Source organism: Babylonia areolata, chromosome 14, assembly GCF_041734735.1.
Source record: "Babylonia areolata isolate BAREFJ2019XMU chromosome 14, ASM4173473v1, whole genome shotgun sequence".
NCBI classification, from domain to species: Eukaryota; Metazoa; Mollusca; class Gastropoda; order Neogastropoda; family Buccinidae; genus Babylonia; species Babylonia areolata.
The window spans coordinates 1375001-1391780 of NC_134889.1; the positions used below are offsets into that span (position 1 = coordinate 1375001).

The following is a 16780-nucleotide window of genomic DNA, read 5'->3' on the forward strand; positions in this document are numbered from 1 at the left end:
GTCACAGTGTCGTCACATGATGTGTGGTGTTAGTCACAGTGTTGTCACATGATGTGTGATGTTAGTCACAGTGTTGTCACATGATGTGTGGTGTTAGTCACAGTGTCGTCACATGATGTGTGGTGTTAGTCACAGTGTTGTCACATGATGTGTGGTGTTAGTCACAGTGTCGTCACATGATGTGTGTCTGTGTGGACAGAACCCAAAGAAGGCAGAAGTGCAGGCCAATCTGAATCTGTTTCTGGAGACAGCCAGTGGTTTTTACCTGCAGGTATGTCGTGTGTGCATGGTTGAATTATTTAGACAGGCAGGTATGTCGTGTGTGCACTGTTGAATTATATAGACATGTATGTTGTGTGTGCACTGTTGAATTATATAGACAGGTATGTCGTGTGTGCACTGTTGAATTATAGACAGGTATGTCGTGTGTGCACTGTTGAATTATATAGACAGGTGTGTTGTGTGTGGACTGTTGAATTATATAAACAGGTATGTCATGTGTGCACTGTTGAATTATATAGACAGGTATGTCATGTGTGCACTGTTGAATTATATAGACAGGTGTGTAAGGTGTGCGCTGTTGAATTATGTAGACAGGTATGTTTTGTGTGCACTGTTGAATTATATAGACAGGTATGTCTCGTGTGCACTGTTGAATTATATAGACAGGTATGTCGTGTGTGCACTGTTGAATTATATAGACAGGTATGTCTTGTGTGCACTGTTGAATTATATAGACAGGTATGTCGTGTGTGCACTGTTGAATTATATAGACAGGTATGTCGTGTGTGCACTGTTGAATTATATAGACAGGTGTGTAAGGTGTGCGCTGTTGAATTATATAGGCAGGTATGTCGTGTGTGCACTGTTGAATTATATAGGCAGGTATGTCGTGTGTGCACTGTTGAATTATATAGGCAGGTATGTCGTGTGTGCACGGTTGAATTATATAGGCAGGTATGTCGTGTGTGCACGGTTGAATTATATAGGCAGGTATGTTGTGTGTGCACTGTTGAATTATATAGACAGGTATGTCGTGTGTGCACTGTTGAATTATATAGACAGGTATGTTTAGTGTGCACTGTTGAATTATATAGACAGGTATGTCGTGTGTGCACTGTTGAATTATAGGCAGGTATGTCGTGTGTGCACGGTTGAATTATATAGACAGGTATGTCGTGTGTGGACTGTTGAATTTTATAGACAGGTATGTTGTGTGTGCACTTTTGAATTATATAGACAGGTATGTCATGTGTGCATTGTTGAATTATATAGACAGGTGTGTAAGGTGTGCGCAGTTGAATTATATAGACAGGTATGTCGTGTGTGCACTGTTGAATTATATAGACAAGTATGTTGTGTGTGCGCTGTTGAATTATATAGACAGGTATGTCGTGTGTGCGCTGTTGAATTATATAGACAGGTATGTCGTGTGTGCGCTGTTGAATTATATAGACAGGTATGTCGTGTGTGCGCTGTTGAATTATATAGACAGGTATGTCGTGCATGCATTGTTGAATTATATTGACAGGTGTGTCTCTCAGTCTGTCTGTCTGTCTGAGGAGGGAGGTGGCAGAATGGTCAGACTCTCAGCTGCCAGATATAGAGTCCTGGAGGGTGTGGGTTCAAATCCCCCTCTGGCCCTTCCTCCCAAGTTTGACTGGAACAGTGGAAAATCAAACTGAGCGTCTAGTCTTTTAGATGAGACGATGAGTCAAGGTTCCGTGGGCACCTCGCACTTGGTGCACTGAAAAAGAACCCATGGCAACAAAAGTGTTGTCCTTCGGCAGAATTATGTAAAAAGGAATCCACTGTGATAGGTACACAAATATAGGTATATGCACTCAAGGCCTAGGTACACAAATATATGTATATGCACTCAAGGCCTAGGTACACAAATATATGTATATGCACTCAAGGCCTAGGTACACAAATATATGTAGATGCACTCAAGGCCTAGGTACACAAATATAGGTATATGTACTCAAGGCCTAGGTACACAAATATAGGTATATGCACTCAAGGCCTAGGTACACAAATATATGTAGATGCACTCAAGGCCTAGGTACACAAATATATGTATATGTACTCAAGGCCTAGGTACACAAATATATGTAGATGCACTCAAGGCCTAGGTACACAAATATATGTATATGCACTCAAGGCCTAGGTACACAAATATATGTATATGCACTCAAGGCCTAGGTACACAAATATATGTATATGCACTCAAGGCCTAGGTACACAAATATATGTAGATGCACTCAAGGCCTAGGTACACAAATATATGTATATGCACTCAAGGCCTAGGTACACAAATATATGTATATGCACTCAAGGCCTAGGTACACAAATATATGTATATGCACTCAAGGCCTAGGTACACAAATATATGTAGATGCACTCAAGGCCTAGGTACACAAATATATGTAGATGCACTCAAGGCCTAGGTACACAAATATATGTATATGCACTCAAGGCCTAGGTACACAAATATATGTATATGCACTCAAGGCCTAGGTACACAAATATAGGTATATGCACTCAAGGCCTAGGTACACAAATATATGTAGATGCACTCAAGGCCTAGGTACACAAATATAGGTATATGTACTCAAGGCCTAGGTACACAAATATATGTAGATGCACTCAAGGCCTAGGTACACAAATATAGGTATATGTACTCAAGGCCTAGGTACACAAATATATGTAGATGCACTCAAGGCCTAGGTACACAAATATATGTATATGCACTCAAGGCCTAGGTACACAAATATATGTATATGTACTCAAGGCCTAGGTACACAAATATATGTAGATGTACTCAAGGCCTAGGTACACAAATATATGTATATGTACTCAAGGCCTAGGTACACAAATATATGTATATGTACTCAAGGCCTAGGTACACAAATATATGTATATGTACTCAAGGCCTAGGTACACAAATATATGTATATGTACTCAAGGCCTAGGTACACAAATATATGTATATGTACTCAAGGCCTAGGTACACAAATATATGTATATGCACTCAAGGCCTAGGTACACAAATATATGTAGATGCACTCAAGGCCTAGGTACACAAATATAGGTATATGCACTCAAGGCCTAGGTACACAAATATATGTAGATGCACTCAAGGCCTAGGTACACAAATATAGGTATATGTACTCAAGGCCTAGGTACACAAATATATGTAGATGCACTCAAGGCCTAGGTACACAAATATAGGTATATGTACTCAAGGCCTAGGTACACAAATATATGTAGATGCACTCAAGGCCTAGGTACACAAATATATGTATATGCACTCAAGGCCTAGGTACACAAATATATGTATATGCACTCAAGGCCTAGGTACACAAATATATGTATATGTACTCAAGGCCTAGGTACACAAATATATGTATATGTACTCAAGGCCTAGGTACACAAATATATGTATATGTACTCAAGGCCTAGGTACACAAATATATGTATATGTACTCAAGGCCTAGGTACACAAATATATGTATATGCACTCAAGGCCTAGGTACACAAATATATGTATATGCACTCAAGGCCTAGGTACACAAATATAGGTATATGCACTCAAGGCCTAGGTACACAAATATATGTAGATGCACTCAAGGCCTAGGTACACAAATATAGGTATATGTACTCAAGGCCTAGGTACACAAATATATGTAGATGCACTCAAGGCCTAGGTACACAAATATATGTATATGCACTCAAGGCCTAGGTACACAAATATATGTAGATGTACTCAAGGCCTAGGTACACAAATATATGTATATGTACTCAAGGCCTAGGTACACAAATATACGTATATGTACTCAAGGCCTAGGTACACAAATATATGTATATGTACTCAAGGCCTAGGTACACAAATATATGTATATGTACTCAAGGCCTAGGTACACAAATATATGTATATGTACTCAAGGCCTAGGTACACAAATATATGTATATGCACTCAAGGCCTAGGTACACAAATATATGTATATGCACTCAAGGCCTAGGTACACAAATATATGTATATGTACTCAAGGCCTAGGTACACAAATATATGTATATGTACTCAAGGCCTAGGTACACAAATATATGTATATGTACTCAAGGCCTAGGTACACAAATATATGTATATGCACTCAAGGCCTAGGTACACAAATATATGTATATGCACTCAAGGCCTAGGTACACAAATATATGTATATGCACTCAAGGCCTAGGTACACAAATATATGTATATGCACTCAAGGCCTAGGTACACAAATATAGGTATATGCACTCAAGGCCTAGGTACACAAATATAGGTATATGCACTCAAGGCCTAGGTACACAAATATAGGTATATGCACTCAAGGCCTAGGTACACAAATATATGTAGATGCACTCAAGGCCTAGGTACACAAATATATGTAGATGCACTCAAGGCCTAGGTACACAAATGTATGTATATGCACTCAAGGCCTAGGTACACAAATATATGTGTATGCACTCAAGGCCTAGGTACACAAATATATGTATATGCACTCAAGGCCTAGGTACACAAATGTATGTATATGCACTCAAGGCCTAGGTACACAAATATAGGTATATGCACTCAAGGCCTAGGTACACAAATATATGTAGATGCACTCAAGGCCTAGGTACACAAATATAGGTATATGCACTCAAGGCCTAGGTACACAAATATATGTAGATGCACTCAAGGCCTAGGTACACAAATATATGTAGATGCACTCAAGGCCTAGGTACACAAATGTATGTATATGCACTCAAGGCCTAGGTACACAAATATATGTGTATGCACTCAAGGCCTAGGTACACAAATATATGTATATGCACTCAAGGCCTAGGTACACAAATGTATGTATATGCACTCAAGGCCTAGGTACACAAATATATGTATATGCACTCAAGGCCTAGGTACACAAATATATGTATATGCACTCAAGGCCTAGGTACACAAATGTATGTATATGCACTCAAGGCCTAGGTACACAAATATATGTATATGCACTCAAGGCCTAGGTACACAAATATATGTATATGCACTCAAGGCCTAGGTACACAAATGTATGTATATGCACTCAAGGCCTAGGTACACAAATATATGTAGATGCACTCAAGGCCTAGGTACACAAATGTATGTATATGCACTCAAGGCCTAGGTACACAAATATATGTATATGCACTCAAGGTCTAGGTACACAAATATATGTAGATGCACTCAAGGCCTAGGTACACAAATGTATGTATATGCACTCAAGGCCTAGGTACACAAATATATGTAGATTCACTCAAGGCCTAGGTACACAAATATAGGTATATGCACTCAAGGCCTAGGTACACAAATATATGTAGATGCACTCAAGGCCTAGGTACACAAATATATGTATATGCACTCAAGGCCTAGGTACACAAATATATGTATATGCACTCAAGGCCTAGGTACACAAATATATGTATATGCACTCAAGGCCTAGGTACACAAATATATGTATATGCACTCAAGGCCTAGGTACACAAATATATGTATATGCACTCAAGGCCTAGGTACACAAATATATGTATATGCACTCAAGGCCTAGGTACACAAATATATGTATATGCACTCAAGGCCTAGGTACACAAATATATGTATATGCACTCAAGGCCTAGGTACACAAATATATGTATATGCACTCAAGGCCTAGGTACACAAATATATGTATATGCACTCAAGGCCTAGGTACACAAATATATGTATATGTACTCAAGGCCTTGGTACACAAATATATGTATATGTACTCAAGGCCTAGGTACACAAATATATGTATATGCACTCAAGGCCTAGGTACACAAATATATGTATATGCACTCAAGGCCTAGGTACACAAATATATGTATATGCACTCAAGGCCTAGGTACACAAATATATGTATATGCACTCAAGGCCTAGGTACACAAATATATGTATATGCACTCAAGGCCTAGGTACACAAATATAGGTATATGCACTCAAGGCCTAGGTACACAAATATATGTATATGCACTCAAGGCCTAGGTACACAAATATATGTATATGCACTCAAGGCCTAGGTACACAAATATATGTATATGTACTCAAGGCCTAGGTACACAAATATATGTATATGTACTCAAGGCCTAGGTACACAAATATATGTATATGTACTCAAGGCCTAGGTACACAAATATATGTAGATGCACTCAAGGCCTAGGTACACAAATATATGTAGATGCACTCAAGGCCTAGGTACACAAATATATGTATATGTACTCAAGGCCTAGGTACACAAATATATGTATATGCACTCAAGGCCTAGGTACACAAATATATGTAGATGCACTCAAGGCCTAGGTACACAAATATATGTATATGCACTCAAGGCCTAGGTACACAAATATATGTATATGCACTCAAGGCCTAGGTACACAAATATATGTATATGTACTCAAGGCCTAGGTACACAAATATATGTATATGCACTCAAGGCCTAGGTACACAAATATATGTATATGCACTCAAGGCCTAGGTACACAAATATATGTATATGCACTCAAGGCCTGACCAGTGGGTTAGGTTATGCTGCTGTCAGGCATCTGCATAGTGGTGTAGTGTATAGAGATTGGTCCCAACGCAGTGACGCCTCCTTGAGAATTGAAACTGAAACTGTCTGTCTGTCTGTCTGTGTGTGTGTGTGTGCAGTTCCTGCAGCTGATCTGTTCCACGTTCCACCTGGACCTGCCGTTCAGACGCAAGTCTTCTGCCTTTGGAGTTATGAAGGGTCAGTGGTGTGCTTTTCACGGTTCCTGCCGTGTGTGAATGTTTGTCTGTCTTGTTGCGCCTCTGGGATGATAAAAATGTCCCATGTTTTGTCGTCGTTGTTCTTTTCGTTATCAATTTCAGAGACTTGGGCTTTTGACACACAGCTGACAGACCCGGAGAACTCTGGTGAACAGTTCTGTGCAGTGTGTGTGTGTCCCAATGAATCTTTTAAGGAAAAAGAAGATTTTTTTATGTCTTTTTATTTCATTTTGTCAGATGAAAAGTTATTTTAATTACACATACTTAACCGTGACCCACTAGTGCAGACTCCGGCAGGGGTCTGATTCCTGTCCTGTGCAAACTACTACCCGTCTATGCGGAGAAAACGAAAGTAGCTACGGCCGATAACCTCTTGAAGTAGGTTACCTCCCCTTTGCATCCCTGACCAGCGCCCTCTTTTTCCGGCAGCCACCTTGACTCCTGTGCTCTGCATACGGCTAAGTTTTTTTTCATATTTTCTGTGTGTCTATCGATTCTTTGGCGCTCTCGTTTTGTGTCCGATGATGAATCACAACAGGTCACAAAACTACTTGGCCCAATTGGGCCATCGAGCTCATAGTAAGGCATGATCACAATCGACTGACGGACACAGTGAATACTTAGAAAAATCGAGTTGGCACTTACTTTCAAAAATTAAAATACAAAACTCATTTCATTACTCAGTAATAAGCCTTGCGCACTTTTAGATGATAAAAATCCCTCTATACAGTTATGGGGGCTTTCACTTCCCCCCATTTCCAGCAGGCAAAAGGCCTTACAGGTCTAAAGGCCTTCATATTGACACAGTATGATCTGACACTGGGCCTTCTACCTCGGGTTTCGTCTACAACGCTAACCCTCCATCTCCAGAAAACTTTCTTTTGTATTAAGATAAGGTAAGAATAACTTTATTATCTCCAACTGGAGAAATTTGGTCAGGTGCATTATCACAACATAGACAAGTAAACAACATGGGGACCATAACTGTAAAAGTCAACAACAGCTTTTACGAATATTACGAAGATACAAATGTAAAAAATATCACTTACATCGTTTCATACATACATCCACACACTGCAGGTAATAACTAGTATTCTTAATGTAAAAACAGAAAGAATTAAGAAAGATTATTTGAATATAATTATAAACATAGCCTACTAATACTATACTGCACACTGATTATAATAGACAGATAAGATAGGAATAAAGATAAATTGCGGAAAACCGCAACCAGATAATCAGCACACATCCGCACCCCCCCACCCCCACCCACACCCACCCCACACACGCGGATTACTATTATTATGATGTGTTAGTGGTGTCAGCGTTTGGCTTGCTGTCTGTGGAGGGTCCGTGTTTTACGGGTTAGACAAGAGTTTTGTTGTAACAATTGCTCTGTGTTTTTGTGTCTTTGTCTGCCTTGCTTCAGCTCTCAAGGGAGGAATGGTCTGGAGATTTATTTCACATAACAGTAACGCTGTTTCTCGTACAAGAATTGGTCTTGCTGTTCTTGATGCTGTCTGTGTATTCTGTTTAATTTCTTTGAATTGAGGGGGGGGGGGGGGGGGAGTCATTGTGCTAACCAGCCATACTCGGTATCAAACCATCTATCAGTGTTCCCTGTTTTTTTGTCAGTTTTGGAATGTCCTTTGACGGGCGCAATAGCCGAGTGGTTAAAGCGTTGGACTGTCAATCTGAGGGTCCCGGGTTCGAATCACGATGATGGCACCTGGTGGGTAAAGGTTGGAGATTTTTACGATCTCCCAGGTCAACATATGTGCAGACCTGCTAGTGCCTGAACCCCCTTCGTGTGTATATGCAAGCAGAAGATCAAATACGCACGTTAAAGATCCTGTAATCCATGTCAGCGTTCGGTGGGTTATGGAAACAAGAACATACCCAGCATGCACACCCCCGAAAACGGAGTATGGCTGCCTACATGGCGGGGGTAAAAATGGTCATACACGTAAAAGCCCACTCGTGTGCGTACGAGTGAACGCAGAAGAAGAAGAAGGAATGTCCTTTGTTTCCATGTTTGTACTCTGTGTGCAGAAAAGACACAGCTGAGGGCCAGGATCACTCCACCAAAGCGGAACTCTTGTTTGTACATCTGCCAGTACTGCCTGGTGCATCTGGGGGACATAGGTAACTGTGTTGTCTTGTTCTGACATAGGTAACTGTGTGTTGTCTTGTTCTGATATCTGGGGGACATAGGTAACTGTGTGTTGTCTTGTTCTGACTTAGGTAACTGTGTGTTGTCTCATTCTGACATAGGTAACTGTGTGTTGTCTGACATAGGTAACTGTGTGTTGTCTTGTTCTGACACAGGTAACTGTATGTTGTCTTGTTCTGACATAGGTAACTGTGTGTTGTCTTGTTCTGACATAGGTAAGTGTGTGTTGTCTTGTTCTGACATAGGTAACTGTGTGTTGTCTTGTTCTGACACAGGTAACTGTGTGTTGTCTTGTTCTGACATAGGTAACTGTGTGTTGTCTTGTTCTGACATAGGTGACTGTGTGTTGTCTTGTTCTGACATAGGTAACTGTGTGTTGTCTTGTTCTGACACAGGTAACTGTGTGTTGTCTTGTTCTGACATAGGTAACTGTGTGTTGTCTTGTTCTGACACAGGTAACTGTGTGTTGTCTTGTTCTGACATAGGTAACTGTGTGTTGTCTTGTTCTGACATAGGTAACTGTGTGTTGTCTTGTTCTGACATAGGTAACTGTGTGTTGTCTTGTTCTGACATAGGTAACTGTGTGTTGTCTTGTTCTGACATAGGTAACTGTGTGTTGTCTTGTTCTGACATAGGTAACTGTGTGTTGTCTGACATAGGTAACTGTGGGTTGTCTTGTTCTGACATAGGTAACTGTGTGTTGTCTTGTTCTGACATAGGTAACTGTGTGTTGTCTTGTTCTGACATAGGTAACTGTGTGTTGTCTTGTTCTGACATAGGTAACTGTGTGTTGTCTGACATAGGTAACTGTGTGTTGTCTGACATAGGTAACTGTGTGTTGTCTCGTTCTGACATAGGTAACTGTGTGTTGTCTTGTTCTGACTTAGGTAACTATGTGTTGTCTTGTTCTGACATAGGTAACTGTGTGTTGTCTTGTTCTGACATAGGTAACTATGTGTTGTCTGGTTCTGACATAGGTAACTATGTAGTCTTGTTCTGACATAGGTAACTGTGTTGTCTGGTTCTGACATAGGTAACTATGTGTTGTCTTGTTCTGACATAGGTAACTGTGTTGTCTTGTTCTGACATAGGTAACTATGTGTTGTCTTGTTCTGACATAGGTAACTGTGTGTTGTCTTGTTCTGACATAGGTAACTGTGTTGTCTTGTTCTGACATAGGTAACTGTGTTGTCTTGTTCTGACATAGGTAACTGTGGGTTGTCATGTTCTGATATCTGGGGGATATAGGTAACTGGAGTGTGTTGTGAAGCAGTGACAGTGTGTTGTGAAGCAGTGACAGACTAGAGTGTGTTGTGAAGCAGTGACAGATTGGAGTGTGTTGTGAAGCAGTGACAGTGTGTTGTGAAGCAGTGGCAGTGTGTTGTGAAGCAGTGACAGTGTGTTGTGAAGCAGTGACAGACTGGGGTGTGTTGTGAAGCAGTGACAGTGTGTCGTGAAGCAGTGACAGTGTGTTGTGAAGCAGTGACAGTGTGTTGTGAAGCAGTGACAGACTGGAGTGTGTTGTGAAGCAGTGACAGATTGGAGTGTGTTGTGAAGCAGTGGCAGTGTGCTGTGAAGCAGTGGCAGTGTGTTGTGAAGCAGTGACAGATTGGAGTGTGTTGTGAAGCAGTGACAGTGTGTTGTGAAGCAGTGACAGTGTGTTGTGAAGCAGTGACAGTGTGTTGTGAAGCAGTGACAGATTGGAGTGTTGTGAAGCAGTGACAGACTGGAGTGTGTTGTGAAGCAGTGACAGTGTGTTGTGAAGCAGTGACAGATTGGAGTGTTGTGAAGCAGTGACAGACTGGGGTGTGTTGTGAAGCAGTGACAGTGTGTTGTGAAGCAGTGACAGTGTGTTGTGAAGCAGTGACAGACTGGGGTGTGTTGTGAAGCAGTGACAGTGTGTTGTGAAGCAGTGACAGACTGGAGTGTGTTGTGAAGCAGTGACAGATTGGAGTGTGTTGTGAAGCAGTGACAGACTGCAGTGTGTTGTGAAGCAGTGACAGACTGGAGTGTGTTGTGAAGCAGTGACAGATTGGAGTGTGTTGTGAAGCAGTGACAGACTGCAGTGTGTCGTGAAGCAGTGACAGTGTGTCGTGAAGCAGTGACAGACTGGAGTGTGTTGTGAAGCAGTGGCAGTGTGTTGTGAAGCAGTGACAGTGTGTCGTGAAGCAGTGGCAGTGTGTCGTGAAGCAGTGGCAGTGTGTTGTGAAGCAGTGACAGACTGCAGTGTGTTGTGAAGCAGTGGCAGTGTGTTGTGAAGCAGTGACAGTGTGTTGTGAAGCAGTGACAGTGTGTTGTGAAGCAGTGACAGTGTGTTGTGAAGCGGTGACAGTGTGTTGTGAAGCGGTGACAGTGTGTCGTGAAGCAGTGACAGTGTGTCGTGAAGCAGTGACAGACTGCAGTGTGTTGTGAAGCGGTGACAGTGTGTCGTGAAGCAGTGACAGTGTGTTGTGAAGCAGTGACAGTGTGTTGTGATGGCAGTGTGTCGTGAAGCAGTGACAGTGTGTCGTGAAGCAGTGGCAGTGTGTCGTGAAGCAGTGACAGACTGCAGTGTGTTGTGAAGCAGTGACAGTGTGTTGTGAAGCAGTGACAGTGTGTCGTGAAGCAGTGACAGTGTGTTGTGAAGCGGTGACAGTGTGTCGTGAAGCAGTGACAGACTGCAGTGTGTTGTGAAGCAGTGACAGTGTGTTGTGAATCAGTGACAGTGTGTTGTGAATCAGTGACAGTGTGTCGTGAAGCAGTGACAGTGTGTTGTGAAGCGGTGACAGTGTGTCGTGAAGCAGTGACAGACTGCAGTGTGTTGTGAAGCGGTGACAGTGTGTCGTGAAGCAGTGACAGTGTGTTGTGAAGCAGTGGCAGTGTGTCGTGAACCAGTGACAGACTGCAGTGTGTTGTGAAGCAGTGGCAGTGTGTTGTGAAGCAGTGACAGTGTGTCGTGAAGCGGTGACAGTGTGTCGTGAAGCAGTGACAGACTGCAGTGTGTTGTGAAGCGGTGACAGTGTGTCGTGAAGCAGTGGCAGTGTGTCGTGAAGTGGTGACAGTGTGTCGTGAAGCGGTGACAGTGTGTTGTGAAGCAGTGACAGACTGCAGTGTGTTGTGAAGCAGTGACAGTGTGTTGTGAAGCAGTGACAGTGTGTTGTGAATCAGTGACAGTGTGTCGTGAAGCAGTGACAGTGTGTTGTGAAGCGGTGACAGTGTGTCGTGAAGCAGTGACAGACTGCAGTGTGTTGTGAAGCAGTGACAGTGTGTCGTGAAGCAGTGACAGTGTGTTGTGAAGCAGTGGCAGTGTGTCGTGAACCAGTGACAGACTGCAGTGTGTTGTGAAGCAGTGGCAGTGTGTTGTGAAGCGGTGACAGTGTGTCGTGAAGCGGTGACAGTGTGTCGTGAAGCAGTGACAGACTGCAGTGTGTTGTGAAGCGGTGACAGTGTGTCGTGAAGCAGTGGCAGTGTGTCGTGAAGCAGTGGCAGTGTGTCGTGAACCAGTGACAGACTGCAGTGTGTTGTGAAGCAGTGGCAGTGTGTTGTGAAGCGGTGACAGTGTGTTGTGAAGCGGTGACAGTGTGTCGTGAAGCAGTGACAGACTGCAGTGTGTTGTAAAGCGGTGACAGTGTGTCGTGAAGCGGTGACAGTGTGTCGTGAATCAGTGACAGACTGCAGTGTGTTGTTTCAGCTCGCTACAGACAACAGACAGAGCAGGCCCAGACGTACTACCGTCACGCCGTCAACCTCTCTCCACAGAACGGTCAGTCACTGATCTCTGTGTGTACTTATATATTGTGTGTATTTATTTATTTATTAATTATTATTATTATTTTATTATTATTATTATTACTACTACTATCCTTTTTTCATATTATAATTATTATTTATTTATTTATGTAAGCTTATCTATTATTTATTCACCTTTCTTTTTTTTTCTTTTTTTTTTTTCTTTTTTTTCTCAAGGCCTGACTAAGCGCGTTGGGTTACACTGCTGGTCAGGCATCTGCTTGGCAGATGTGGTGTAGCGTATATGGATTTGTCCGAACGCAGTGACTCCTCCTTGAGCTACTGAAACTGAAACTGAAACTGTGTGTGTGCATCTGATGCCTTCATGCACACCTTAGTGTTGAAAACTCTTTGTATGTATTCTTCTTCTTCTCCTTCTTCCTTTGTTGGCTGCAACTTTCACGTTCACTCGTATGTACATGAGAGGGCTTTTAGGTGTATGACTGTTTTTACCCCACATTGTACTGTATTGTATTGTATTGTATTACTCTTTTTTGTCAACATATTATTCAAGTGGATTTTTCTACAGAATTTTGCCAGTGTTGCTGTGGGTTCTTTTACGTGCGCTAAATGCATGCTGCACACGGGACCTCGGTTTATCATCTCATCCGAATGACTAGCATCCAGACCACGGCTCAGGGTCTTGTGGAGGGGGAGAAAACACTGGTGATGGCTGGTGTGATTTGAACAGATTCTCTCACTTCCTCGGTGGACACGTTACCTCCAGGCCAACTTTCAGCTTGTAGGCAGCCGTACAGATTCAGAGCCATACTCCATTTTTGGGGGGTATCTAATGTGTCTTCCTTTTTGACTCACTTGTGTAAACAAAGTGAGTCTATGTTTTAACTCGGTGTTTGGTTGTCTCTGTGTGTGTGTGTGTGTCTGTGTCTATGTGTCTGTGTGTCCATGGTAAACTTTAACATTGACATTTTCTCTGCAAATACTTTGTCTGTTGACACCAAATTAGGCATAAAAATAGGAAAAATTCAGTTCTTTCCAGTCATCTTGTTTAAAACAATATTGCACCTCTGGGATGGGCACAAAAAAAAAAAAAAAAAAAAAAATGAAGCCTAATTATATGCAAACTGCATTTACTGTTATATTTATATTTTTTGTATTCTCTAAACTTGGCACTTTGATCTGATATTCTGACCCAACAACAAGAGCAGTCATTATTATCATTTTTTGTTCAAACAGGAACTTCTTTTGCTAAGCATGGAAGTTTTATTTATTTTGCAAACGTTTTGGTGCAGATAGTAAAAAAGGGAAATTACTCTGTAATTAATGTTAGGGGACTTAATTTGCTTTAAACTGATCTTTCTCATCTTAAACATTACATTTTGAAATTATACTCAATACATAAAAAGCTTGTTTTTTTTTTTTAAGTGTATCACAAGTGAGTCTTGAAGGCCTTGCCTCTCTTGTTTGTATTGTATTGTATCGTTTGTATTGTGATTACTGTGTTTCTCTTTCGTCACAGGACATTTTGAAATTTGGTGTATTGTATTGTTCGTATTGTATTGTGTTGTTTGTATTGTATTGTTTGTATTGTATTGTGATTACTGTCTTTCTCTTTCGTCACAGAACATTTTGAAATGTGGTGTGGTTCTGTCCAGGGAGACAATGTGTCTGCAGTGCACCACCACCTGTCTTGTTACTGGCTGGTGGTGTGTTGGTTTTCCTGTCAAAGTGCATTGTGCTACATAGCTCTGTCCATGGACAACCCTTTAGTTGTCATGGGTTCCTTTACATGTGCTAGGTGCATGCTACAAACGGGAGCTTGGTCTCATCCAAATGACTAGCATCTGTACCTGACTTGATATACGCTAGGTGCATGCTACACACGGGAGCTTGGTCTGATCCAAAGGACTAGCATCTGTACCTGACTTGATATACGCAAGGTGCATGCTACACACAGGAGCTTGGTCTGATCCAAAGGACTAGCATCTGCACCTGACTTGATATACGCTAGGTGCATGCTACACACGGGAGCTTGGTCTCATCCAAAGGACTAGCATCTGTACCTGACTTGATATACGCTAGGTGCATGCTACACACGGGAGCTTGGTCTCATCCAAAGGACTAGCATCTGCACCTGACTTGATATACGCTAGGTGCATGCTACACACGGGAGCTTGGTCTCATTTGAAGGACTAGCATCTGTACCTGACTTTATATACGCTAGGTGCATGCTACACACATGAGCTTGGTCTCATTTGAAGGACTAGCATCTGTACCCGACTTTGGTTGTGGCGGTAGAACCATCAGGAGGAAAGCCTCAGACACAACGGATATCAGTTCACTGCCCCATTGGCCATTGAAAGCTGCTGGACCTTTGACCTTTGACCTTTAACTCTTTCGCCCCCAAGTCTCTGTGTGAAAAGCACTCCCTAGCACCAAGTATTGTAAATAGTAAAGAGTGGTAACTCTCTCCATTACACAAGGTACACAACTTCAAATCAGTGATGCTTACGCTACCGATTCAGCTAGCACACAGGTAAATAAAAGGTACATTGGAACAAACCCAGACACTTCCTCAGTGTCTGGGTTTGTTCCAATGTACCTTTTATTTACCTGTGTGCTAGGAAGTGTATGGGTTTGTTCCAATGTACCTTTTATTTACCTGTGTGCTAGGAAGTGTCTGGGTTTGTTCTAATGTACCTTTTATTTACCTGTGTGCTAGGAAGTGTCTGGGTTTGTTCCAATGTACCTTTTATTTACCTGTGTGCTAGGAAGTGTCTGGGTTTGTTCCAATGTACCTTTTATTTACCTGTGTGCTAGCTGAATCGGTAGCGTAAGCATCACTGACTTGAAGTTGTGTACCTTGTGTAATGGAGAGAGTTACCGCTCTTTACTATTTGTTAATCATATCGTCTCCTGGCCTCATTATTTGTTAATTACCAAGTATTGTGGAGTGGAGTGATGGCCTAGAGGTAACGCGTCCGCCTAGGAAGCGAGAGAATCTGAGCGCGCTGGTTCGAATCACGGCTCAGCCGCCGATATTTTTTCCCCCTCCACTAGACCTTGAGTGGTGGTCTGGACGCTTGTCATTCGGATGAGATGATAAACCGAGGTCCCGTGTGCAGCATGCACTTAGCGCACGTAAAAGAACCCACGGCAAAAGAAGGGGTGTTCCTGGCAAAATTCTGTAGAAAAATCCACTTTGATAGGAAAAACAAATAAAACTGCACGCAGGAAAAAATACAAAAAAATGGGTGGCGCTGTAGTATAGCGACGCACTCTTCCTGGGGAGAGCAGCCCGAATTTCACACAGAGAAATTTGTTGTGATAAAAAGAAATACAAATACAAAATTGTAGACACAGTGCTGTCAGTCACAGGCCTCGGTTCGTGTCAAAGCAACGCAATGGACTTGTCCACTTCAAAGTCAGCCAGTGGGCAAACGTTAGTCATTGTTCTACCGCTGGGGAACTGGCCGCAGCTGTTGAGAGCATTGTTACAGTGTGAAAAATGGTCTGGTTTATTATTTCTTTAGTGTTTCTTTTGTATTTCTATTTCTTTTTATCACAACAGATTTCTCTCTGTGACATTTGGGCTGCTCTCCCCAGGGAGAGCGCGTCGCTACACTACAGCGCCACCCTTTTTTTTTTTAGTATTTTTTTCCTATGTGCAGTTTTTTTATATGTTTTTCCTATCGAAGTGGATTTTTCTACAGAATTTTGCCAGGGACAACCCTTTCGTTGCCGTGGGTTTTTTTACGTGCGCTAAGTGCATGCTGCACACGGGACCTCGGTTTATCGTCTCATCCAAATGACTAGCGTCCAGACCACCACTCAAGGTCTAGAGGAGGGGGAGAAAATATCGGCGGCTGAGCCGTGATTTGAACCAGCGCGCTCAGATTCTCTCGCTTCCTAGGCGGACGTGTTACCTCTCGGCCATCACTCCACTCATTACGTTAACATGACCCCCTCGATGTTGACAAAAGTGGTCAATGGCGGTGCACTGTCCGGTCAAAGTCCTCAGTAGCGATGAAGGAGCTCAGTAGGAGGTGGACGTGTTGAGC

The 16780-nt window shown here is 42.2% G+C and overlaps 1 protein-coding gene across 1 annotated transcript in view; it reads left to right on the plus strand.

Annotated features, from left to right (window-relative positions):
- LOC143289401 (uncharacterized) overlaps positions 1 to 16780 on the plus strand; it is a 57538-nt gene that overhangs the window by 7273 nt on the left and 33485 nt on the right. Inside the window, exons 4-7 of the mRNA XM_076598364.1 lie at positions 200 to 271; positions 6719 to 6797; positions 8870 to 8962; positions 12661 to 12732. Of these exons, the coding sequence (XP_076454479.1) occupies positions 200 to 271; positions 6719 to 6797; positions 8870 to 8962; positions 12661 to 12732 (316 nt within the window). The remainder of the gene's footprint in view (positions 1 to 199; positions 272 to 6718; positions 6798 to 8869; positions 8963 to 12660; positions 12733 to 16780) is intronic.